At 49.9% G+C, this 26,264-nt stretch overlaps 1 protein-coding gene across 6 annotated transcripts in view; it reads right to left on the minus strand.

The window, feature by feature from the left end:
* The window catches only part of Shank3 (SH3 and multiple ankyrin repeat domains 3), a 56,965-nt gene extending 36,032 nt beyond the window's left edge, over window positions 1-20,933 (minus strand). For 5 of the 6 annotated variants that reach the window (XM_071609345.1, XM_071609349.1, XM_071609351.1 and 2 more), the window contains exons 1-12: window positions 20,806-20,933; window positions 20,364-20,419; window positions 19,021-19,637; window positions 18,500-18,703; window positions 17,393-17,464; window positions 15,544-15,652; window positions 15,318-15,469; window positions 15,058-15,225; window positions 14,852-14,968; window positions 14,302-14,379; window positions 13,342-13,408; window positions 411-684 (exon numbers count right to left, since the gene is read on the minus strand). In XM_071609345.1, coding sequence (XP_071465446.1) covers window positions 411-684; window positions 13,342-13,408; window positions 14,302-14,379; window positions 14,852-14,968; window positions 15,058-15,225; window positions 15,318-15,469; window positions 15,544-15,652; window positions 17,393-17,464; window positions 18,500-18,703; window positions 19,021-19,296 — 1,517 coding nt within the window. In that variant the 5' untranslated portion in view covers window positions 19,297-19,637; window positions 20,364-20,419; window positions 20,806-20,933. Of the gene's footprint in view, window positions 1-410; window positions 685-13,341; window positions 13,409-14,301; window positions 14,380-14,851; window positions 14,969-15,057; window positions 15,226-15,317; window positions 15,470-15,543; window positions 15,653-17,392; window positions 17,465-18,499; window positions 18,704-19,020; window positions 19,638-20,363; window positions 20,420-20,697; window positions 20,748-20,805 lie in introns of those variants that run through there. The other variant, XM_071609346.1, reaches the window with a different exon arrangement.
* Window positions 20,934-26,264: the final 5,331 nt, after the last annotated feature.

Below are 26,264 nucleotides of genomic sequence, written 5' to 3' on the forward strand. Positions count from 1 at the left end.
GGTAAAGAGTTCTATAGGTGTACAGGACTGGGGATACCAGAACACCATGGAGACAGGGCTGGTTGTCACATGTAGGTTCTGAGCCTTCATGAAGAGGCATCCCATATTCACTTATGACCAGCCACGACATTGCAGTGAGTTTTCTAACCACACCCTCTCTGCCTAGAATGTTCTCTCAGTTGTCCACTATCTAGAGCAAGCCCCAGCTTGAACCAGAAACAAGTGTAGATCAGCCTGCCCCAGCCCACAGGGCCTCATCTTCTTCCCTCCTCCATCCAGGGAGGCCCGTCAAGGCCCTGAGAGTCCTCATCTCAAGCCCCAAGGCCAGGCACCACCTCTCCCTGTTCCCACTGCCACACCTAGCCCAGTGCTGGCACCCTTCCCCACCAGGCCTCCCAGCCCCCTCCTACCTGATCTTGCTCTGGCTGCCCCTGCTTGCTGAAGGGCCACCGACATCATTCTCCTGGTCACCATCACGATCCCGGTCTTTCTCCTCCTGCAGCCGCTGGAGCAGCAGCTGGTGGGGGAGGCTTCGCAGAGAGGGCCCAGGAGAGGCTGCTGGCTGTGCCTCACCCTTCAGGTTGATGTCGCTGGCTGAGCGCTGCAGAGGCCGAGGGGATGCCAAGCCACTGGGGCCAGCCAGTCTCCGCCGTTTCGCATAGCTGGGGGTTTCCCTGAATGGTACTGGGGTGGAAGGGCACAGGTGAGACTCTGAAGAGCCAGCTGGGTGACCGAGTGTCCTAGTTTGCCCAGGTTTTAAAACTAAAATCCTGTGTTCTAGGAACTGCTTCAATCCCGGGCAAACTGTGACAGTTGGTCACTCTATAACTAAGCCACCATAGACAGGCCACATCCCAGGCAAGCTGCCTCTACCTCCAGCTTCGGGGACACATAGCTGCTATCCTCTCAGCCTGATGAGGCTTGGGTATGCCCAGATCTGCGGTCAGTTTCTCATTTCATGAACTTCAGTAGACACAAAATAGGCTAACCATGACCAACTATACTAGACCACTGCTATGCAAGACTATTTAAGGGGTTAACTATAGCCAGGTAAACTGAAAAAGACCAAATTTCAACAAATTACCATAAGAAAACAGATGGTAACTATCTCAGGCTTCTCTGAAAGCCATATAGTCTCTATAATCTGCCACAGTAGTGTGAATAAATACATAAAGAAATGGGTCTATCTGTGTTCCAATAAAACTTTATTAGAAATAGATGATGAGCTAAAAAATGTGATACAACCATATGATACTTAGAAAATCACTTTAGATCCAAAGACATAAATAGGTTAAGAGTTAAAAGATTTCTCACATAAATAGCAACCAAAAGACAGCCGGGAGGCTACATTAACATCAGACAAAACAACTTTAAATTCAAAAATGTAACAAGACAAAGGACATTAAACAATGGTAAAAGGCTCAACTAATTACAAAGATTAATGATTATTAAAGTATAAGCACCAAACAACAGACGACCAAACTATCAGAAGTCAACAGGAGCATGGTTAAAGAGGGAACAGGCAGTCACCAGGGCAACTGTAGGTGCCAACACTGCGCTTCCACAGTGGACAGAACCCTGGAGAGAAGAGCAGTGAAGAGAGGGACCTAAGCCGTCCACCTGGCAGGCGTGCGGGCTCTGCCACCCAGCAGAGAGCACACTAGAGAATTCTTGTCAAGTGCACACGGAGCAACATAGACCACACGTTTGACAACAAGACGAGTCTAATCTCAATACATTTTAAAGACTAAAACCAAAGTATCTTCTTCAAGCACAATCGCATGAAGCTAAAAATAAAGAATAGAAGAAAACTGGAAAATCTGTATATGAAAAGTAAATGCCACACCTGTGTGTGCGCACGCGTGTGTGTGTGTGTGTGTGTGTGAGAGAGAGAGAGAGAGAGAGAGAGAGAGAGACAGAAAGAAAGACAGACAGAAGACTGATGATTTAATCCAGTTGACACAGGGTTTAAGTTGCCTCAAACTTAGATCTTCCCACCTCAGCGTCCCAAGTAGCTGGAATCACAGGTGTGCACCGTCATGCCCAACTTAAATACCATACACTTTAACAACCACATCAAAAAAGAAACTAAAAGGAAAATTAGAATTGATTTTGAGACAAAAAAAAAATTCAGCATAACAAAAGTGATAATATGCAACAAAGCAACACTTAAAGGTAAATTTACAGCTATAAACATCTACATTTAAAAAGGCATGGGGCTGTGGGTACAGCATGGGCAAAGACCTGGATTCAATCTCTAGGACCAAAAAGGAAGAGGAAAGTCTTAAATTAATGACTTAATTGTATACCTTAAGGAACCAGAAAAAGAGAGCAAAAGGAAGGAATGCTACTAGAGAAATGGAAATAATAAGATCAGAGCAGAGATAGTCAAAATAGAAAACTAACAGAGAATCAAATGAAATGAAAAATTGTCTTTGTAAGTATCAACAAAACTGGCAAAACTTCCACTAGACTGACTAAAAAAGAGAGAAGATGGACAAAATCAGCTAAAACCAGAAATATTTGTAGCATTAGACTACAAGATAATGCTATGAATAATCGCCTACTAACTGTTACAGTTTGGATATAAGGTGTTCCCCAAAAAGCTCATGCCATAGACAATGAAGAATGTTCAAAGGTGAAATAACTGGATTATGAGAGCTGAAACCGAATCAACACACACGTCTATTGGATGGATTAACAACTTGACTGAACTACTGGGTGCAACTAGGCTTGGCTAAAGGAAGTAGGTCACTGGGGTCGTGTCCTTGGGGATTAGGTTTTGTCTCTGGCTCCTCTCTCACTGGGGCCTTTTCTCTCTGCTTCCTGGCTGCCATAAGCTGAGAAGCTTTCCTCCACCATGTCCTTCCTCTTGATGGTCTTTCTGCCTCACTTCACATCCAGAGAAATGGAGTCAGGGGATACGAATTGAACGTCTGAAACCATGAGCCCCAAACACTTCTCCTTCTCAGAGCTGCTCTTGTCAGATACTTTGGTCACAGAGGTGAAAAGCTGACTAACACCCCAAAAACCGGATAAGCTAGATAAGATGAACAAATTCCCAGATGAAAACAAATCAACAAAACAGACCAAGAAGAAACTGAAAATCTAAGCAGACCTGTAACAACCAAAGTTTGCAATTCAGAAATCACGAACCTTCCCAGGAAGAGAAGTCCAACATCTGTGGCACACTGTGGGCCCTGCCAACATCCGAAGAGTCAGCAACAACCCTCCTCAGGCTTCCAAAACAGAGAACAAGGGCAACACTTCCCAACTCATCCTTTGGGACCGGTATTGCCAAGTCCAGATAAAGACATGACAAAGAAAAGAACCAGCCAGGCACAGTGGCACATGCCTACAATCCCAGTGATGGGAGAGGTGAGCCAGGAGGTTCCCGAGTTCCTAAGTTGCCACGCTCGGCCACTCTATCACTAAGCCACCATCGAGCGGCCACGTCCCAGGCAAGCTGCCTCTAATAAATAAAAATATTTTTCAAAATAAAAATTTTAAAAGCCTCAGAATAAAATTTTTTAAAGGCTGGAGATGCATCTCAGTGATGGAGCACCCCTGGGTTCAATCCCCAGCACTAAAACAAAGAGAAAAAAAGAAATATATCTAGAGACCACTGAAATTAATGTGATACATGACATCAATAAGAGCAGGGGGGGAAACCTTATGACTGTTTCCACTGATACAGAGGACCAGACAGTAAGACTAGAGGGAAACATCCTCAACATGGCAAGACACACTTGCAAAGAACCCACAGCTAACATCCCACTCAGGAAAGAAGGTCAAAAGCTTTCCTTAGGATCAGGAGCACAGTCAGGAAGCCCACTTTTATTAACACTCTTCAGAACTGTACTGGAAACTTTAGGGGAGCAATTAGAAGAAAAACAAGGTATAGAAAGGGGAAGAAAAAGAAAACAAATGAAAGGCATCCAAATTGGGAATGAAGAGTTAAATTTACCTGTATTTGCAGATGGCATGATCCTAAACATAGAAAATCCCAAGAATCACCAAGAAAGCTACCAAAGCAAATAAACAAAGTGAGCAAAGTTCTAGGGTACAAAATGTACAAAAATCACCTGTTTCTATACACAAGCAGTGAGCAATCCAAAAGAAAATTAAGATAACTCCATTTGTAATAGCATCCAAAAAATAAAATACCCAAGAATAATTTAACTAAGAAAGTAAAAGATTTGTAAACCAAACATGACAAAACATTTCTTAAAGAAGACCTAAATAAATGGGAGGAAATCTCATGTCATTAATTAGAATATTGTTAAAAAGATATCACAGAATGATCACAGATCCAATGCAAGCCTATCAAAGTTATTTTTGCAGAAATAGAACAAAAATCTTCAAATCCACAAAGAATTGCAAGGGGCCCTGATTAAACAAAACACTATCCAAAAAGAGGAACAAAACGGAAGGAAACCTGATTTGAAACCTCCCAATGACTTTCACAGAGTCACAATGTGAACGGTCTCAAAAAAGAGGAACAAAGTTGAAGGAGATCTCTAGATTTGAAACACCCTAATTTTAAAACTTACCAAAGCTAGAGCAATCAAAATCATGTGAATACTGGCATAAGAAGAAACATGTAGGCCAGGCGTGATGGTGCACACCTGTAATCCCAGCAATTTGGGAGGCTGAGGCAGGAGAATCATAAATTCAAGGCCAGCCTGGGTAACTCAATGAAGTGCTAAGCAACTTAGTGAGACCCTGTCTCAAAATCAAAAAAAAAAAAAGGGGGGGGGGGTGCTAGGGATGTAGCTCAGTGGTAGAACAGCTATCTGGCCTGAGTGAGGCCCTGGGTTTGATTCTCAGCATCACAAAATAATAAAAATTAAAAGGGGACTGGTGGTGTAGCTCAGTATTAGAACACTCGCCTAGCACTTGTGAGGCACTGGGTTTGATCCTCAGCACCACATAAAATAAATAAATAAAATAAAGCTATTGTGTCCATCTACAACTAAAAAATATTAATAATAAAAATTTAAATAAATTTTTTAAAAATTAAAAGGACTGCTTTTTTATTGGGAGATTTTTTTTAATCGCTCTGTAATTCAGTGGTAGAGAAGTACCCCCCCCCCAAAAAAAAACAGACACATAGACCCAATGGGATACAACTGAGAACCCAGAAATGAACTCACATATTGATGGCCACATGATTTTGAAAAGAATGCCAAGATCATTCAATGGGATAAGAATGAGAGTCCTTTCAATAAACAGTGCCAGACAATTGTATATCCATGTGCAAAAAAATGAAGACAGATTTCTACCTTACACCACATACAAACATTAACTTAAAATAAATCAATGCCTAAACATAAGAGCTAAACCCATAACCCTCTTAGAAAAAAAACAGAATGGTAGAAAAAAGTTCTCACTGGGAAGCCGTTAGATGGGGGTGGCTCTGACACTGTAAATTCCTACATGAACACACCAAAGCCCACTGTAAACAGTAAACTGAAACTAGAAACAGGTCCAATCAGAAACCACAACCAAGGTCCAGCTGAGCACAGTCCCTGTGTCCTGCCTCCATAACTACTCTTTACGTGTTTTTCCCGCTCCCCTCCTGGAAGAACACTACCTCCATGATGTTCATGATTGCAGAATACTCATGTTTTTCAAAATAAAAATTTTTAAATTTTTTAAATTTAAATGTGCTTCACTTTTTCTTTTATCAGATCTTGCATTCAAAGTGATGATATTTAACAGGGGCAAGAAGCAAACAAAGCACAATCTCTGGGCTCTGCCATTGATGGAAGTTCATTTGAGCAATTCTTGATCTGCACTGGGTTCTGAAGTCACAGCAGAAACCAGATAGGTGCTGACTGGCTTTGGTAAAATACCTTGGTACCAAAGGTCCCAGAAAGACAGGGAATTGCTAGCTTATTTATTCCAGGGAGTCTGGGACTCTATCTGGAAGCCTGAACTTTCTAGAGAAATGGAGAATATTACTGAATGATCTAGAAGTTTGGGTACCACAGTACAGTTTGTCTAACCTAAGCAAGATCACTTGTCTGTTAGGGCACAGGAAAAGAGGCAGGGACATTGAAAGGCTCAGAAACTATACTTGGACTGGTACGCAGAGGTGCCTGACCTCTGCCTGTTCATAACCACTGACTCTTCCCTGGTCTACAGTCCCACCCCAAAGGAAGAGAAGAGGGCTGGGTCAGTGTTTAAAAGTCAGGCCATCAGTCTGCTTTTTAATCCCTGTGCTGTGGTCAAAATCTCAGGCTCAGAGCATCACCAGCAGGGATCTGAGCTCGTGTGACCAAGCACATAGTGACGGGACCTGTCACCCTGAGGTGATGCCCGGGGCCACAGTAACACACATGGGGTCCACACGTGGCAAAAAAAAAGCCTGCAACCCACAGATGACCATGGAAAGCCATTCCTAGAATGCCTGATCCACCAGACCTATAGACAAAAGACAAACTTATTACAAACCACAGTCCACGGGCAGTTTTATTTTTCTTAAGGAATTCCAATCAGCCCTCAAAGACTTCTCCTTCTTTTTCTTTCTTCTTCTTTTCTTTTTTCTGTGTGTGTGTGTGTGTATGTGTTTGTGTACTGGAGATCAACCCTAGTTCTTACTAGGCAAGCACTCTACCACTGAGCTACACGCCAGCCTGTTTTATGTGTATGTTTGTATGATCTTTCATATGGTACTACTAAAACAACTGACAAATCCTTTAAGAAAGTTTTATTTAAATTGGCTTCAGGACAAATGAGCATGCATATGAATGATTCCTAAAACTCTCAGAAACAGAGAAACGGCCCAAATGTGTTTTGGGTTTTTCCCTCCTAAGTTCACAAAATTTAGGTAGATCTCTGGTACATAAAGCTGGTTTTTAAATTGTTAGTAAAACAAGAATATGAATATTTTGACAATGTCAGTTTTCCTGGGCTGCTGGTCAGACGGACTTGTATGGTCTCTGCTAGATATTTAAGACCATGAACCATAAATTAACCTAAAAGCAAAACACACAGTGAAAATGAAGTGCTTGATACAAGACAGTCACAGAAGGAAAAAAAAAAAAAGAAGGGAAGAACCATGTTTAACTTTTAAATTTCTCGGCTTCTGTGACATTTTTTAATCTTGCCTTATTTGTCAACAGAAATAAAGCAGAACAGGATGATGGTATAAGGAGCAGACAGAAGACACTGGGTTTGTGGGAGCATCTACCTTCAGACAGGACGGACGGGGCATCCAAAGAAAGCCCCTCCCCTAACCTGCTCTCTATAAACACCTTCCAGGCCAGGTGACCAAGATTCGGGAAGCAGCATATTTTGGGATAGCACTTCCCAAAGGCCTTCAGTTTGGGCTTTGTTTAGTGTCTCGTTGAAGTTTTCAGGGGAAATTCAAGCGAAATGGTTAAGAACAGTAAATCAGGGCTAGGGGTACAGCTCAGTAGTAGAGCGTTTGCCTGCCTGGGCAATGCCTTACATCTGATTCCCAGCAATCCCCCAACGCAGAAGAAGAAAAGTTAGGTAGATATAAATTTTAAAAAGTTCTCCAATAAACTTTTCAAAAATAATTAACATTTTAAAGAATATGCCTACTTAAAAATAGTTTCCAAAATCTTCTTTTGGTAAGTTAAAATATTAAAGTAAATATTGATGATCATTAAATGGGTGAATCATTCCCATGTTAAAACAGGGAACTACCAGCTGGGTGCAGTGCTGCAGACCTGTCATCCCTGTGACTCTAGAGCTGAGGCAGGAGGATCAAAGCACAGGCCAGTGTAGGTAACTTAGTAAAACTCTGTCTAAAAATAAGAAATAAAAAGGGCTGAGGATGTGGCAGAGTGTCCCTGGGTTCAACTGCTGAACATGTTTAGAGCACACATACTCTGGCATCTTGCCTTTACGTAATAGAGAAGCTAAATATACTTAGGTGTTAATGAAAGACATGAAAATGTGTATTATGAGATGGCACCAACATTATGCTCCATAGTCCTTACTCATCTTCCTTAGAGACTGAGGCCACTAAGAGGTGCACGGGCCCATCAATGTAAGTAGCTAACACCGCATGTGGCTGGGAAGTGAGGCATGCTTCCCCAAAGCAGTGGTAACTAGAAGGATATGTTCTGAATAAGGAAAGAGGAGCAACTTCGGGACAGTGGCAAATAGCCACAGCCTCAGCTCCACAGGAGCCCTGGGAGGGGCCAGGCTGGGCAACACAGCAAGACCCCTCCCCCTATCTTTTTATTGTGGGGAATAGCCAGGGATCAAACTCACGGAGCCACTCGCCAGCACTACTCTGTATTTTATTTAGAGACAGGATCTCTCTGAGTTGTTCACCGCCTAGCTTTTGCTGAGACCAGCTTTGAACTTGCAACCCTCCTGCCTCAGCCTCCCGAGCTGCTGGGATTACACCATGCCCAGCAAGACCCCCTCTCTTAAGACAAAGAAAATAAAAACAGTAGTTTGGATAAACTGCTGACCAAGATCAAGCAGAACAAGAATTAATGATGTGGACTGAAACTTGATGAAGACAATGATTTTATGACTTTATTTGAAAGGTTATTGGTTAGTGGTTTATTTTCCAGATTTAAGTAAACATTTTTTTTCCTTTTAAGTTATTTATAGCTTGTAGCAATTTAGTAACTCACATCTTCATGAGTAATAGTAAAATATTTTTCTCCCTATCGGATCCTCCAGAATCTGGAAAGTTAACTATGTGTATTTTAATCATGTGGCAACAGTTATTTGCACAGATTCAACAAGAACCTCTCTCTTTTGGGGAAGGTACAATTGGAAATATCAAGGTCCTGACTGGAATGTTGCTACTGGGGAACGTGTGAGGGATGCTGCTTTTCTGGGGTTCCCAGTCTCACAATAAGTACAAACTGGCACCTCGTAGCAGGTCCCCAAACCTCAAGATGTTTTGGAGACCTTGGGAGACAGAATTCTCCTAACTCTACCAGCACTGTAGGTAACATCTGATTTGCCTTAATTTGACTTCTAGCTTTCGAAGTTTTTAAAAGTCCAATCTAAGGTTCCTTATAAAAAGCACCAACTAAACAAATGTAAAGGGCCTACGTGGTCAACTACCATCTGTGCTGCCTTTGCATAAACTCTGGCCAGATTTCACACGGCTGAATTACTGCACATTCAATCAATCTTACTCTGATTACCTTGGCAGAAACTAGGACAACTACAGAGACAAAAATCATGCCTTGGTGGAAAACCACGGTGCACCTGTTATTAGGCTGTAGCCCCAGTTCATTGTTTTCAAATTCTGTTATCTACCTGTGGATGGACTGGATCTTGAATCCTTCTGGATTCCTCCAATCTAATTTTCTCCCACTTTTCCTACTTGGCAACACTAACAAGAATTGCCCTGTTCCTGAAACCCCACAAGCTGCAGATGGATACCTGGATGCAATTCCAGGGTTCTTCCCACCCCTGAGTGGCCCCACCCCTGAGTGTGGGCCACCGGGGAGCTCAGCAAGATGCCCAATGCCATGACCAAGGCGCTCTAACTGCAAGCCAGGAAACACACTTTCTTTGAGTCCGAGTCTGGAAACTCCTTGGCTGACTCCCTCTGGATTCCGGCTGAATTTATGGCTTGCTATAGTCATTGATTTTGCTTTTCTTTTGCTCCAAAGAAAAACTATTTAGCTTGATTGGGGGCCCTTGGCCAGGGAGCATCTGGTCTCTGGTGTCACCCTCTGACAGCCACCACTGGAATGTCTGCAGCACACTACCTCCTGTCAAGGCCTGAATGTGTGCAGGCATCAACAGGACGCCAGGCTGTCTCACAGTGTGTTTAGAACAAGGAAACTGAGATGAACAACAGAGGACTTTTGTTCAGCAACCTTGCACATGCCACAGCGACAACCAGCTGCAATGGTGGCACTTACTACCAGGTTTTGGTCAATCACTCATAAACAAGTGGCTGAACAAAAACAGGGAGGTCATTTTTTAAAATTCTAAGTGGGAAGTCATTAGATGGGGGTGGCTCTGGCACTGTAAATTCCTACATGAACACACCAAAGCCCACTGTAAATGGTAAACTGAAACTAGAAACAGGTCCAATTAGAATCCACCAACCAAGTTCCAGCTGAGCACAGTTGCTCTATTTTGCTTCTGTGATTCTCCCCATTCATGATTGCAGAACATGCCAATGAACTCTTTAAAACTGAAATGTGCTTAAATGACCTTAAATGTGGCAGTCGATTATTAAATATGACATCAAAAGCATGAGTGATAAAAGAAAAACTAGCCAGGTACCGTTGTATGTGTCTGTAGTCCCAACTACTTGGGAGGCTGAGACAGGAGGATCACTTGAGCCCAGAGTTTAAGACCAGCCTGGGCAACTCAGGGAGACCCCTAAGTCAAAAATAAAGAGATACACTAGATCTTATAAAGTTAAAATTTTGACATCAAAAGACATTATCAAGAAAGTGACTCCTGACAGAGAGCTTGCAGCCCTGGGTTCAAGCCCCAGTATCACCAAAAAATTCAAAAAATTTAAAATTAAATAAAAATAAAGGGCTGGGGATATAGCCCAGGGGTAGAGCACCCCTGGGTTCAATCCCCAGTACCAAGCCAGGGGCAGTGGCAGGAGGGAGGTAGAAACAACCTACATATCCACCAAAGGATGAATGGATAAACAACATGTCACATAAAACAATGGAATATTATTCAGCCATAAAAGGTAACAAAGCAGTGAAACACCCTACAAGATAGAGGAAGGTCAAACACATGTTGAGTTAAAGAGGCCAAACACAGAGTCACCCTGCACATGAAAAGAGCAAAAAAGGTAAATCCACAGAGACAGAAAGTGTGTGTATGCCAACAGGCTGGGGAGAGGGCATGGCAGAGTGACTGCTTAGCACATCTGTGGTAGTTATGGAAGATAAAAATGTTTTGAGGTTCAAAAGAATTGGTTGCACAACATTGTGGATATAAGAAAGGCCACAGAACTATTCAATCAAAATTTTACAGGATGTATATTTCACTTCCTTTTTAAAAAAAAAGGTGAGGGCTACGGGCTGGACATGCTTGCTGGGCATTGTCTTTCAAGCCAGGTCCATGCCCATCACACAGTGTGGCTGCAGGACCCGCAACACTGCTGCACCTAGAGTCGGCTCAGGGCAGAACCTCAGTGCCACCAAGGCCAGCTGGGTCAGAACCTACACTGGACAGTGTGCAGTGTGGTCACTACACAGTACGTGCCGCTCCAGGGCACTCATCAAATGCACCATGGCCCACAAGGCCCCGAGAACACACGTGCAAGGAGTGCATACCTGAGAAGGTACGAGAAGGCTACCCTGTGGGCCAGAGGCACACAGGGGCAGGAGGTGTCCTGCCTCTGGAGGATGACACGGTTCCCTGGAGTCACCAGGTGATACTTTCACTGAGGAATAAGGAGCAAGATGGTGGGCAGATCCCTCCAGCTTCTCCTATGTGCAATGGTGGCACTTACTACCAGGTTTTGGTCAATCACTCATAAACAAGTGGCTGAACAAAAACAGGGAGGTCATTTTTTAAAATTCTAAGTGGGAAGTCATTAAATGGGGGTGGCATAGTAGGACAGGGGGACTCCTGGGGGCAATTCAGGGAGTGTCCCTGAGCAGCTGTGTGCAGATGGGACCGGGTAAGAAGAACAGACCCTGAATTCCCAGGTTTACATACAGGCCCTGCCACAAATCCCCCTGGGCCTTAGTCTCCTTCTTTATCTAAAAAACAAACAAACAAAAGGCCCAATAATCATCCTTTAGGGGGTTGTTGACAGTGACTTGAGATAAGGGGCTCAGAATAAACCTCATGAATGCCCCCTCCTGCCCAAAGGACAAGGGTGTGTGCCCAGGGCTGGGGATGTGGCTCAAGTGGCGGAGCGCTCACTGGCCTGGCATATGTGGGGCGCTGGGTTCGATCCTCAGCACCACAGAAAATAAATGAAGATGTTGTGTCCACCTAAAACTGAAAAATAACTCTGCAGCACAGAGACAGTGGGTCTCACCCCAACCCAGCAAGCACACCTGGGTTAGAAGAACATCAAGCCTCCACGCTGGTGACCCCGAGACCTAGGAGGATGGCAGCAGGGTCTTCTTGCCTCTCAACCTGGACCACAAACAAGCCCCCTCCCTCCAACCAACTAGCTAGAGGCCACCTATCCCCCAGAGTCCAGCTGCAGGAGGCCAGAGTGGAGAGGGACTCGAACAGTGGTCAAGACCTCACTCTACTTAAGAGAAAGCGAGGCACCAAGACCTTCACAGCTTTCCCAGATCAGACACCACAGCAGAAGAGAGGGCCCCCACGTGACACAGGCCAGAGGCCACCTCTGGTGCACCATCAGCCTGTCCTGGCCCTAATTCAAACCCCAAACTTCCCCACAGTTCTCTCCTAGCCAGAACCTGGACCCAGGACCTATGGGCTCCACACAGCTGCCTCTACAGTGGAGGGTCTGCCCACTGTCCTCATGGCCCTCACCCTGCTGGGGCTCCGGGGACTTGGTGGAGAGGAGTGATTCAGGGGAAATTCCACAGAGGAAGGGACCCTAAACACAAAATCAACCTTAGTCTCAACCCTTGTCCAAAGTCCAACCCCAGCCCTTACTATACCGAGACTCGTACCTTACCATCGTGAGGTTCTCACCACAGCCACAGCAGAATAGACCTCCAGGGCAGAAGGGGAGCCTGGGGCCCAGGTTCCAGAAAGAGCCACAGACATAGAAGCCCACTCCACCCAGGCAGCTAGAGGGTGTGGACAGCACTCTCCTGGAGGGAGGCTCAAGGGCTCCTGCAAGTCCAGCCCCTCCACCCTGCACAAGATGGCCGGCCTGGCACACATGCCCAAAGGGGCAAGAGTGTGTTCTGGCCCTTCCTCCACCTGCCTGGGCCAGGCTCCCACCAGATCCTGGCCTTCCTCCAGGGACCATGAGTCACTCACAGGTACATCACCCCCCGACACACAGGCCACCAGGTGCGAGAGCCCGACTGCAGGGGCCTGCCCCGGCCACCTGTCTTCACCCTCGTCACTGGAGATCCCTGTCACCCTAAAAGCAGGCTGTGGTCTCCCAAGGCTTTCAGTTTCCAGGCTGCAATGGGATCCACAGCCCGGTGCCCCCAGGTGGCCCTTCCTAGGACCAGAAAGAAAACACAGACCCTGACCCTAAGTTCCACCCTAAGCCCAGGGCGAGCCTGGCTCACCAGGCTCTTGAATCTGACTGAAACACCTGTTTATCAACATAGGCCCTTTCTGGGGCATGCCCCTGGGCTTACAGATGGGGGCCCTTGACATGCCACTTGAATACCCACTACTGCCCTTTAATACCCACACAAATCCACACAGGGCCCATGGGTGGGCAGAACTCACCGACATCTGAGTCTTTGTGAGTCTTGATGACCTCTGCCAGCTCAAAGTTCCCTGCAATGATGGCCACCTGGGAGAAAGGGGAGGTCAAGACACGCCGAGTGGCGAGGAGGTCTAGGGGCACCCGACCTCATGCTGCTCCCAGAGGTCCCTAGGCTGCTATGCACAGTCTTCTGCAGTCACAACACTGCAGTCCAACGGGACACCACTAGCTGCAGACAGCACTTACAGGGTCCTACACACAGACCCTGAAACTAGTGACCCACCACCCAGTCTGCCCAGGACCAAGAGACTTCCCAGCCAGGAGATGGTCCCAGGCACACTGGGACATACTCCCAGAACGTCTAATCTGCCCCTCCACACAACCATCATTCCTGGGTCGGCCAGGGCACCCCAGCTGCCAACCTGCAGCCCTCATCTTCCCTGACTACACCCCTGACGGGCCAGTCACCCAGTCACCTGACAGGCCCCGACGTCTCTACTTCCAGATGTGCCCAAACCCCTGTACCACTGCCTCTGTCCTCCTGGACCACACGACCACAGGTCTCACCAGAGGTCTGTGTTCCAACTGAGAAGAGACCCACGCTCTCTCCATGGCCTCAGCCCCTGTGACATATTCCAGGCTGCCTGGCCAAACAAAGAACTCAGAGGCATCACTGGGGAAGTCAGGAGCCAGGGTGGTGCCCTTTGGGGTTTGATCTCTGCCTCCCTGCCTCACACTCAGGGGATCAGGCCCACACCTGTTCTCCGGGCTTCTTGTCTGCCCCTCCCACGGCCTGGAGCCCCCAACCTTCCTCTCTGCCTGGGCATCCAACACATCCCACCACTGGCCATCCTGCTCACCTCCTCCCAGAGCAATCCAGAAAGTGGATTCTCCCCTGTTGCCTTCCAGAGAACCAAAGTTTGGAAAACCAAACCGACAGAGACAGGCTGCCCCAGTTCACTCCCAGGAACCATACCTACCTGGAAGGCCGTCTGGCTGTTGTAATTGCGAACATCCTTGTTGGCTCCTCGGAAGAGCAGGACACGAGCACAACTCTCCTGTCAGGAGGCAGCAGGGGTCACACTGCATGGCTGGAGAGACCAGACCAGGTGCAGCAAGAGGCACACGCAGAGGTGCACCTACAGTTGTGTAGGATAGGGCACTCACAGCTACATGTTCTCTGCACACGGCCATCCGACCCCCAACCCCAGGTAGTTATGCCTGGGAAGGTCCCAGCAGCCCAGAGGGTCTGGATGTGCGCAGTGAACACCAGGATGGCCTCATGGGCCTACGTGTACACACACACGATACATCTGTACTCAGGAGACAGACTGTACAGGAAGGCCCATACGGCCATCCTGTAACCACAACTCACTGCAGGACACAGGACACCCATGGAATGGCACACAGCTGGGACACAGAGCCACCTGTGTACCAGCATGCACATGTATGTGTACGCGGGCACACAGGCGTGCTTTGAGGCACTCCAACAGGCGGTGCACACATATAGAACACCATGTATGGTCACACCTGGTTGTAGAGAGCACAGATATGCAGTGCTGTGTTTCCCGAGGCATTCTGGGCACCCATGTTGGCTCCGTAGAATAGCAGGTGCTCCAGGTGTTGCACGTGCCCGAAGCGACAGGCCTGGAGAGGAGGGAAGTACTGCAGAGGCCGGACAGAGGCTGGGCCCCCATCCGCACACAGCCAGGCCCTGCAGCACACTCTCTACCCACCTGGTGGATCTCCTGCCAGCCATTCTCATCAGTGGTCCCCAGCTGCGCATGGTCATGGAGAAGCAGCTCACAGCAGAGGGCATCACCGCCACCCAGGGCACTGTGGTACAGGGGTGTCAGGCCGCGGCTATCCTTGTAGTCAGGTGAAGCACCCAGGTCCAACAGGGTCTGAGAGTGAGGCAGCTCAATGTTCATGCCAGGCCTGGCTTCCTCCAGCCCCACCAGGCCATGTGCCCCTCCACCCATGGCCCTCCACTGACCGTCAATGCCCCTGCATTCCGCTGCCGGGTGGCACAGTGCACGGCAGTTAGCCCATCTCGAGTGCGGAAGTCCAGGTGAGCACCACCATTCCTCAGCACCTTCAGCAGGTCCGTGGCATTGTCTAACTGGGCCGCAAGACTCAGAGGGCACTCTGGGTTCAAGGGACAGATGAAAGTTAGGGTCCTAGCCACTCAAAGGGCAGTCCCTCCCTGCTCTGCTTCTTACCTCCTGAATCGGGGTCATGGAAATTGGGGTCTAGCCCCTTGTCCAGAAGACGGGCCACCTTGTCTGTGCTGTGCAGCTGGACATAGTCCATGAATTTCTTCAGGTTTGCCTAGAATACCAACTGTCTCAGATGACCACAGCCATCTGACCCCCAACCCCACATTTTCCCCAGTAAGCCTCAGGCCACCAGATGCACCACCCCCAGCAGTCTGACCTGTCACCCAGCTGGTCCACCCTCAGCCCTACACCATGCCTCAGCTACGATTCCAGCTTGGCTGAGCCCACGGTGCCACTCAAAGCCCTGCCCTGAGTCCTGATACCCAAACCCTCCCACAGCAGTCAGCTCAGCCAGCCTTGCCACAGCCATGCCCAAGCAAGTTCACATCCTCAACCTCAGTCACTGTCCTGGCTCTGTCTCCTGACTCCTGTGCCCAACATGACCAGAGTAGAAGAGCCCTGAGCTAGCCCTATGGCAACCCAAATGCTCATCAGTCCCAAGACTTCTTCTCTAGTCCTTGCTAGTCCTCTTCTCTAGCCCACCCCCTGGCTGACCCTGGGGGCCACCTTTTATCCATTTTCCCAGTCCTGAGTCAGTTCGCTCAACAAAGCCTCCTGCGCCCACATGGCAGGAACACCACACAAAAGGCCCAGGGCCTCTGGACACTCAGCATGCAGCAGGGCAGGAGGGGGCAGCTAGGGACACTGCCATGGGTTGGGGCGATAAAACTGGAGGGAGGCTACTCCAGCCAAGGGAAGGGTCTGTGCAAAGGCTCAGGGGAGAGACCTCAGCCAGCCCCAGGACTGGAAGGGGGAGTACAAGGCCAGGGGAACCCCAGAGCAGGACGCAGGGCTGTGGTGAGGAGTTCCAGTGCATTCCCAAAGCAAGCAGGACTCACTAAGGAATAGACACTAGTGTTCTATTAGTCACTGGGAAGAAGTCAGGAGAAAGCCAATATGGGGCAGTGGCCTAAGTGACAGAATCACAAAGGAGCAATGGAGGAAAGCAGGATCTTCTTACATGATGCCTGCCTGGCCACAGAGCCAGAGCCACTGACCACCACCTGCCCTAGACGGCAGAAATGCCTGGTTCAGAAGCCTGAAAATCTGGGGTCATGAGTGGAGTCTTGGTACAGGGACCCTAACCTCCGCTCCAGGTCCAACTAGCAAGTGTCCAGCAAACAAACACACACTAGGCCACAGAGCTGGGGTGAGGGGTCAAGGAATCTGCCCATGGGGGAGGCCAAGACACCCATCTTTCCCCCAGCACATTCAGAGGAAGTAGTGCAATGCCCCCCAAATTTCATAAGATCAGGACCCCCTGGAGGTGGCACCCAACAATACAGACACCTCATGCATGAGCCAGGAACAGGGCAGAGTCAGACAGATCTGGGCCCAGCTTTTGGCTGCACAGTCACAAGTAGGTGACTTGACCCCTCTGCCATGCAGTCTGCTCACATGAAATAGAGTAACGAGAGTCCCTCTAGGGAGAGCATCCTTGAGATGCCTAATGACAACACTTCTCAGCACCAGGTGGTAATAAGCACTGGGCCTCTTGTCCCCAACAATCAACACATCAGATGCTTGTCTGCTTTGCCTCTCACAGGACACTCCACCCACTAGGCCAGGGGATAAGGAGAGTCTGATCTGACTGGAGCCAGTACAGGACTAGCCATCTCTGGCCATGGTCCTGGAATCTGTACCCAGCCTTCCAGTAGCTCCAAAACCCACATCTGGACCTCTGACAACAGAATGGGCCTTGGGGGGAGGGGAGGGGGGATCAGTGGGTTAGCCCTAAGCTGGAGGTGGGGACAGTGGCCATGGGGTCCCCTTCGCATAATGATATCTTTACCTTTGTGTGCAGCTTTGCAAACTGCTTGTCATCAATGAGGTTCTGGGCATAAACACGCCGCTTGTATCGAAACTGCTCAGATAAAGAAAAGGTGGAGAAAAGGTACCCACCCCAGTGAAGAAAGTGGCGACCACCATCATCTGCACTCTCACACACACACACACACACATACACACAGTGCTCACCATCACAGAGCCCTCCTATACACATCTGTCAAGGGCACTGCCACTTAACAGCCATGGAAGGCCCAGGCACACACTACCATGGTAGACACACAGCTGACAGCTGTCACCTACCCAGCACACTGAACGTGGCATGTGGCACCATGAAAGGCAAGTACCTGGCCATCTTAAGTGGCAGGCTCCTAACCTGACACATTCTCATCCCCAATATTCCCTGGGAAATCCCACTCCTCTCCCAACATCGGCTACCAGTCTTACCTTCCTAGATATCCCCTCTCTAACCTCTCTAAGACTTCCCTATGTCACCATGAAAGTCAGTGACCTCAGCTACCCTCTTAATTCAGTGCCCATTGAGGTTATCACCTTCCCCCTTCCCCAAACTACAAGACTTCACTATCATGACTCAGTCTCTGTACCCCCCCCCACTTCCTGGAAGGGCACCTTTACGTCATGACTGAGCAGAGTACACTCAGGTCCACTTCAGAAGACCTCTCAGTGGGGGGCAGGGAACAAACTGCACACAGATAACGGTGTTCACACCCCCCAGCCCCCGGGGCACTCACTTCTCACACTCCTCACTGCGGAGCAATACTGGATGCTCACTGCACATGCTGTTCAAACTGCTCACACCACGCGCGCGCTGACTGCATGTGCTGCACATTGCTCACTGTGTACCCCCCACACGGCTTGCTGCACGCACCACATACACTGTCCACACTAGTCTCCCTGCCCACACTGCAACACTGCTTATCCCGCACGAAGCTGCTCACACTGCCCACTGCACACACCGCTCACAGCGCACTGCTACCATTCCAACTCATTCCCCGCGTGTTTCTCACTGCTGTGCCCTTCACCACTCCTGCCACGGCGCTGGGGGTCGCACCCTGACCGCCTCCCCCACCCCCGCCCCGGGCCCGCTCGACACCTCCAGGTAGGGCAGGGGCGTGTCCAGGTTGGGAGGGTACTCTTGCAGGAGCCGTTCCTCATCCAGGAACTTGCCGGCCCGGCCCCTGGAGGGCGGCTGGAAGAGCCCGTAGTTGAGCGCGTCCTGCAGGCTGTGGTTGAGGGCGCAGAGCACGCGCTGCTTGGCGGCCCACACGGGTGCGGTCGGGTCCAGGCGCAGACACTTCTGCGGCGGAGCGGGATCGTGAGCAGGGATCCACCCGCCCGGCCGGTCCCGCGCAGGGCGCCGCGCGCCGCGCCCCGCCGGAGGGAGCCCGAGGCTCGGAGCGGAGCCGAGACCCGCGCCTCCGAGCACTGCGGCCGAGGCCCCGCCCCGGGGTTGGGCTTCCCCGGGCCCCGCCCCCACCCAGAGATGGGGAGGGTCCCGTGGAGGCGGCGGGGGAGGGGTGAGTAGCCGCGGCCGGGGGTCCTGGGCGCTGAGCGCGCCCGGCGGGGGCATAGCGATCGAGCCACTAGGGGCGCGACAGGGTCTCGGGGGCTCACCGTCTGCTGCAGGTCCGGGATGCCGACGCGCACGACCACAGCGCTGGCCCCGGGGCCGTCCATCCCCGCGCCGGCGCCGGGGCTACCCACGGCCGGGAGACGGGCGCACGGGGACTCCGCGCGGCGCCCCGGCCCCCCCTGGCCCCCCGCCGGAGCCCCGCCGGCCGCGCTGCGCGGGAGGGGGCCGGGGGGGGCCGGGGCCGGGGCCGGCTCAGGGGACAGCGGCTCCGGGAGCTCCGCGGCAGCGGCGGCGGCGGCGGCGCGGCTCAGCTGCATCGGCCCCGGCTCCGCTCGGCGCCTGCCTTCCCCGGGGGCGGGGGCGGCGGGGGGAGGGGGCCTGAGTCGGGAGCGAGGCGGGGGTGGCGAGGGGGCCGCGCCGGCGGCGGGGGCGGGAGGCCCCGGACCAAGCGCAGGGGTTCTCTCCGGGTCCCGCGCGCGCTGGGGCAGTCGGCTAGGAGGGCGGGGGTCCGCACGTGGGGCGGGGGCCAGGGGCTGCTCCGGGATGTAGGCGCCCTAGCCCTCGCGGGGGAGTGACTGAGCGGCGAGGGCCACGCCGCGCTTCCGCTGCGGGCGAGCGTCGCGGACCACCGGGCGAGGGACGGCAGGGGGTCTTGGAGCTGGGTGGGGGCCGCGTCGGGGCAGGACCACAGGCCAGGCAGGGGAAGAAACAAGGAGAATTATTCCTCCGGGATGGCGACCTCTCTGCACTCTGCCGACCCCCACTCCAGGCCCCGAGGGGGCTGGGGGGGTCAACCCTGCCCCAGCGATGGGGTCGACTGGTAGCGCGCCCCGCGCGGGGTAGGCTCTAGTCGGCCCGGCGGAAAGAACCCCCCGCATCCCCCGCATCAGCCTTCGGACCGCGCCCAGCGGGGTCCCGCGGCACCCCGCGGCGGAGTTTGGGACTTCACTGTGGCCCCCAGGTCCCCTTCTGCGGCCGCCCCCTCCGTCGCCAGGCGCCCCTTCCCCGTCACCTTAGCGACGGGAGGATGGGGGCGCGACCTGCAAGAAGGGCTTAGGGGAGGGGGCGCCACTAGTCTCCACCTGCGACGGGGAAGTGAATTTTAGTTTCGCGCGTTGTCGTGGCAACGCGGGAGGAGGGCCGAGTGGGCGGAGGAGGGGAGCGCAGCGAGGAAACTAGCTCAGGCGCCGCCCGCGTGGCGCGTGCCAGCCCCGGCCTCGCACAGCACAGCCGCGGAAATGCCCAGGCCCCCAGCGCTTCGCGCATCCCCGAGGACCGAGGACCGAGCAGCCCTGGGTCCCGGAGACCATTCCTGCCTTGCATACGTGCACCGACACCCCCCCCCCCAAAAAAAAAGCCCCCGACTCCGCAGTGATCCACTCACCCCCTGACGCACCCACTGGATCACCTTCAGGAACAGCCTGGCTGGAAGCCCTCTGCCTGTGGTGGAAAACAGCCCCTAAGCACCAGCCTCCCCCACTTTCTCCACTAGCAGCCCTGGATCCCTCACAAAACTGGTTACTCTGGAGCTCCCAGGAATAACCTTGGACTGCCCAGTCCCACCGAACACAGAAAACCTCCCTATCCCTCTCCGTGGCAACCTGGGCCATCTGAGAAATACCCTGACACCACACAGAATAATGATTGAAAACCCCAGAAGAAGCCCCCATTCTCCACAGATCCACCTAACTCCCCTTGCCCCATCAAAAAGCACTAACTGACTCAGGCAGGGGGTTTCTCAGCAACCCCGCCAGAGGAGGGATCCCTTCCCCGGGACCACTGGCTCCCTGCTCCTGCTCCGCGACCCTTTGAGGAATAATCTCTACCTCCCCAGGACACCAGTGACCCGGCCGAGCGGAGACTCCAGCGCTGTCTGTGGGTGTGCCTGCCCTCCAGCCTGGATGGACCCTCGCTGACGGGGAAGTGAAGCCCTAGCAGGCCCCTCCCAAGGCCATTGGTGTGGCCTGAGTGGTGCAGTTGAGGATCCCCTGGTGTGGAGACAGGATGGGAGGAGGGGGCTGGGAGCAGGGAGCAGGAAGGGGCCCAGGAGTCTCTCTTATCTGCAGGAAGCACCTTGGGAAGCCGGAGGGCTGGGTTTCCTGCAGCTTACCTCAGGAGAGGAAACTAGGGCTGTCCACCCCTGGCGTCTCCACCGCCTTCCTGCCCTCTTTTCCCTCCCGCTTGGCCCAGGCCCCCCCCTGCCCCCCACACACACACACACAGATTTCCCCTAGCCCTTGACCCAGCCTTTCAGCACCCTGGATGCAGCCAGCTGTGACAGATGAGAGAGTCTACCAGCAGTAGGACTGGAAGGGGAGAAGGCCTTCTCCACAATCGGCAGAACAGTCTAGAGCCTCCTGGCTGTTCCTTGGCTCCCTGCAAATCTGCAGGGATGGACCTGGATGGACCCAGAGCCCCCTAGCCAGAGCCTTTGGACCACCTGCCCAGACTGGACCTCATGGGGGCCCTTGCAGCCTCTCCTGCCAGCTCCCTACATCTGTAGCTGCTGCTGTGCGAGCCTTTGGGGAGGGCATGTCACAGCTTCAACGCCTGGTAGCCTGCAGACCGGTGGTCTCCTCAGCTGGCCCTCACACTGCCCAGGGTGACACAAAGCATGTGCTCTACACAGCGCCTGGTGCACAATGAATGAATAGCAGATCTCCGTGGTCCTCCAGTTCCCCTGCCACCTGGCAGATGGCAGAACTAATAATGCCTGGGCCCTGCACACCAGAGGTCTTCCTGAAGGTTCTGAAGGAGAAAGCTGGTTGGGTGTCTTTGCCCTGGTTTTGTTGGGAGTAATCCCAGGCTCCTCCCCACAAGCCTCCTGAACAGCCCCCACCTCCCAGTCAGGGCCATCCTTGGCCTGCCCTACCCCAGCTCCCCTGCCACTCCACCTAACCCCCACACCACATACTAGGCCCTTCTGCTGGCCCCACTTTTCCATCAGGACTAAAGTTCCCGGAAGACCATGATTTTTGCCATCCCTACTTCTTCCCCACCAAACTGTCAGACACAGCAAGCTTCATGGGACCCAGAATAGTGCCTGGCCTGGGGCACAGGCTTCAGACCTCTGCCCTGAAGTAGCTCCCAGGCGCAAAGGCCACTGCCAAATGTCACTGCCTGTGACCTTCCACCTGTGCTTCAGTGATCACTCCAGGCATTGCAGACCTCAGGCAAGTCAAACCCTCAAAGTTCTGGGCCCTCCACACTCAGGATCCCACCTTGAGGCCATCCAGGTGACCTCACCTCACCCGAGGCTCCTCTTTGCCTGGTGGTTCCGCCTCCCGTCAGCCTAGCTGGGATTGTCCCTTTCCCCTATCTGTCACTCCCACAGGTCAACTTGGTCACCCAGATCCTACCCTACCCTCCGTCTGGCTTCTTGCCCCAGGCCTGTTCCCTCAGTCAGCATGCCCCAGAAGACCCCCTTGCTGCGGGCTGCCCAAGCATGATTCTGTCCTGTCTCTTGACTCCTCCCTGCCCCCACTAGTTTCCATGACAACAAGGCGGGCTTTCACTGAGCCAGACCCTAGCTGCTTTCCATTCCCAGCCTGCCTCTCTCCAGTGTAGACCCGTCTGGCTCCTTCACCTCTCACTTTGATCTGCTTTCTCCTGAAGCCACTCTTGGCTTCTAGACTGATCCACTCATTTGTTGCTCAGCATCTTTCTTTTCTTGCCAGAAGGTGGGTTCCCTGTGCAGACAGATCTTACCTGTCTGGTTCACTGATGTGTCCAGTGCTTTTCCCCTTCACATCAGACTTTCTCCAGAGTGGTCTGTAAGGCAGGAATCCTGGAGTGCTCAGCCGACTATGACACCGTCTGGACCTGGTGCATTCTTTTGAGTAGGGGTTTGGTTTTGGCTTTGATGGGACTGGAGATCAAACCCAAGGCCTCGCACCAAGCTAGACAAGGGCTCTACCGCTGACTACTTCCCCAGCCCATTCTTCAATTTTGAAAACAGTGTCTTGCTGAATCGCTTAGGAATCAGACACGGTGGCACACACCTGTAATCTCAGCAACTCAGGAAGCTGAGGCAGAAGGATCGTGAGTTCAAAGCCAGCCTCAGCAAAAGCGAGGTGCCAAGTAACTCAGTGAGACCCTGTCTCTAAATAAAATACAAAATAGTGGGGCTGGGGATGTGGCTCAAGCGGTAGCGCACTCGCCTGGCATGTGTGCGGCCCGGGTTCCATCCTCAGCACCACATACCAACAAAGATGTTGTGTCCGCGCAAAACTTAAAAAAATATTAAAATTTTAAAAAATAAATAAATAAAATACAAAACAGGGCTGGGCATGTGGCTCAATGGTCAAGTGCCCCTGAGTTCAATCCCCAGTACCCCCAATAAATAAATAAATAGCCCAGGAATCCTCCTGCCTCAGCATCTGAAATAGCTAGGATTACAAGTCTGCCCAACCACATCAATCATGAGTGGGTTTTTTTTTTTTTAATTGCTTGTAGTTTTATAACATCCAAAGGTATATTCAGAGTCTATTTCACCTTGAATCTAAGTTTCCTTTTTCTAGAAATACACTGAGGTTTTTATTTTCTTTTAGACTCAGTTTTCCTATCTATCTATCTATTTATTTATTTATTTTTATTATGGCACTGGGGATTTAACCCAGGGTTACTCTACCCCTGAGCTACATCCCCAACCCTTTTTATTTTGAGATAGTCAACTTGGGATCCTCCTGCCTCAGCTTCCTGAATTTCTGGTGTTATAAGTATGTGCCACTGGGTCTGACCAGCTTTCCATTTTTAATCTGTTTTCTATTTCATTTTATTCTATTCTTATGTTTATTTTTTCTACTTTTTGTGTTATGATTTGTGTGTGTATGTGTGTGTGTGTGTGTGTGTGTGTACGGGGTATTGAATCCAGACCTCATGCATTCTATGCAAGCCTTCTACAACTGAGCTACATTCTTAGCCACTAATAGTTTTGATTTTTTTTTTAACTAAAGTAATGAAGCTAAGCACTTACTAATTTTTAGTAGTTCTCCTTTTCTAAAATAATTCTTTCCTCATACATTTGGTTCTGTAAATTTTCAGGTGCCTCTTGTTATGTTCCTTAAGTGCTAATAAGTAATAATTTTCTAACATCAGTTATATATTTTAGCTTGTAAATTACTGAAGACTATGCTTATTTAAATTTTCAAATATGTACTAGTTTTTCAAAATGATTTCTTCATTACTGATTTCTCATATGACTGCATTGTGGTCAAAAAAGATGGTCTAGATCATACTAATATTGGGGATTCTATGGAGTCTTTGTGTCCTGGTACATGGCCCATTTTTGTAAATATTTCGTCTCTTTTCAACAGGAATTAGTAGATGCAAGTACATGTCCTTGCATCCATTAATTCATATAGACGGTGTGTGTATGTATTCAGAAATATGTAGTATCTATTAGACTAAGGTCCTTAATTATGTTACTCAAATATTCTATACCTAACTAATATTTTGTCTTCTTCATTCATAAATTGCTGAGAAAGGAGTGTTAAGATTCCTGTCCTACCCTGTGGTTGCAGCTACTTGCAAGGCTGAAGCAGGAAGACTGCTTGAGCTCAGGATAGCAAAACCAGGCTGGGCAGCACAGTGAGACCTGTCTCAGAACACATCTCTGCTGGGGTGCTGGCTTTACCCATTTCTCCTTGGAACTTTGCCCATGTTGGTTTTGTATATTTGGGGGCCTTGTAATAAACATTCTTAGGTTTAGAAATATTTTATTTTCCTGCCAGGCGCAGTGGCACCCACCTGTAATTCCAGTGGCTCGGGAGGCAGGAGGATCACGAGTTCAAATCTAGCCTCAGCAAAAGTGAGGCTGCTAAGCATCTCAGTGAGACCCTGTCTCTAAATAAAATACAAAATAGGACTGGGGATGTGGCTCAGTGGTCAAGTGCTCCTGAGTTCAATCCCAGGTACCTCCACAAAAAACAAGAATTATTTTTTGTTTCCTGACAAGTTTTTCCTTTTATCATTGCTCAGCCACTCTATCCAGTAATGCTTCATGCTTTGGTTATACTTTTTCAAAGTTAGTGCAGCTGCAGTGCCTGTTTCCATGAGTATGGGCCCCCAATCTCTTTCCTTCCTTCTCCTTTGTCTTCGTGTTCTTAGGTACACAAGGTGAGGAGGTTTACAGCTACAATCGTGAGTTCCTGTGTTTGATACATCTTAACTGATTCTTATTATCAATTTTGTGTTGTTCTTCCTTTTTTCTGTATGCTACTTTTTTCTCCTTTCTGCCCTCCACTAAAATGATCAGGGTTTTTTTAATTCCCCTTTCCCTCATCTCCCAGTGGTTTAGAAGTTATACATTCTCTATCATTTTCATAATTACACTTAAATTTTCAACAAGCATCATTAACAAGGCCCAAAGTCAATTAGTGTCAGTTTATTTTTCCAGGTAATATAAAGAATGTAGAATACCAAACTCCATTATGTACGTTTGTCACCATGTTGCTTTTACCTCTAAATCATTCTTGTTATTATTCTCACTAACAGGGAATACTCAGATTTTTCACATAATCAATTTTGTTGCTCAGTATTCTTTCTTACACCTCATTCTTTCCTTCTGGGTTCAATTTTCTTCCTCCTGAAAGTACATCCTTTAGAAATTTTCTCAGTTTCTGTTAGTGGCAAACCCCCTCCATCTTGCTTTGAATTGTCTAACTTTGCTGTTATTCTTGAATGATAATTGAGCAAGTGGAGAATTCTGTGTTGATAGCTACTTTCCTCTCCGTCCTGTGAAATTTTTTCCTGAATGTGCTGCATTCTGAGTGACTTTCACAGTCATGGCTTCCATGACACTCATCCTTGACCGTGTTTAGCTTCCAGTTTCAATGACCATAGATTTTATTTTGAGAAGCTGTATTCTTAAATCTGCTTGCTATTTTTTTTCAGGATATGAGCTTTAAAAAAAAAAACAACTTTACTTTGTTTATTTTTATGTGGTGCTAAGGATTGAACAGAGGGCCTTGCATGTGCTAGGCGACCACTCTACCCCTGAGCCACAACTCCAGCCCTGCTTGCTGTTTTTTTTTATGTTGACTTTTTGGCTTTTACATAAAGCAAGTTTTCAAAGTATTCTTTTTTTTTTTTTAACGTATAAATGTATGTATGTATGTGTTTGGTGGTACTGGGGATTGAACCCAGGAGCACTCTACCACTGAGCTACATCCCCAGCCCTTTTTAATTTTTATTTGAAGGCAGGGTCTCAATAAGTGGCCCAGGTTGGCCCAGAACTTGTAATCATCCTGCCTTAGCCTTGGAGTTGTTAGAACTACAGGTGTGC

The sequence above is a fragment of the Marmota flaviventris genome, chromosome 3 (genome assembly GCF_047511675.1).
Source record: "Marmota flaviventris isolate mMarFla1 chromosome 3, mMarFla1.hap1, whole genome shotgun sequence".
Classification (NCBI taxonomy): domain Eukaryota; kingdom Metazoa; phylum Chordata; class Mammalia; order Rodentia; family Sciuridae; genus Marmota; species Marmota flaviventris.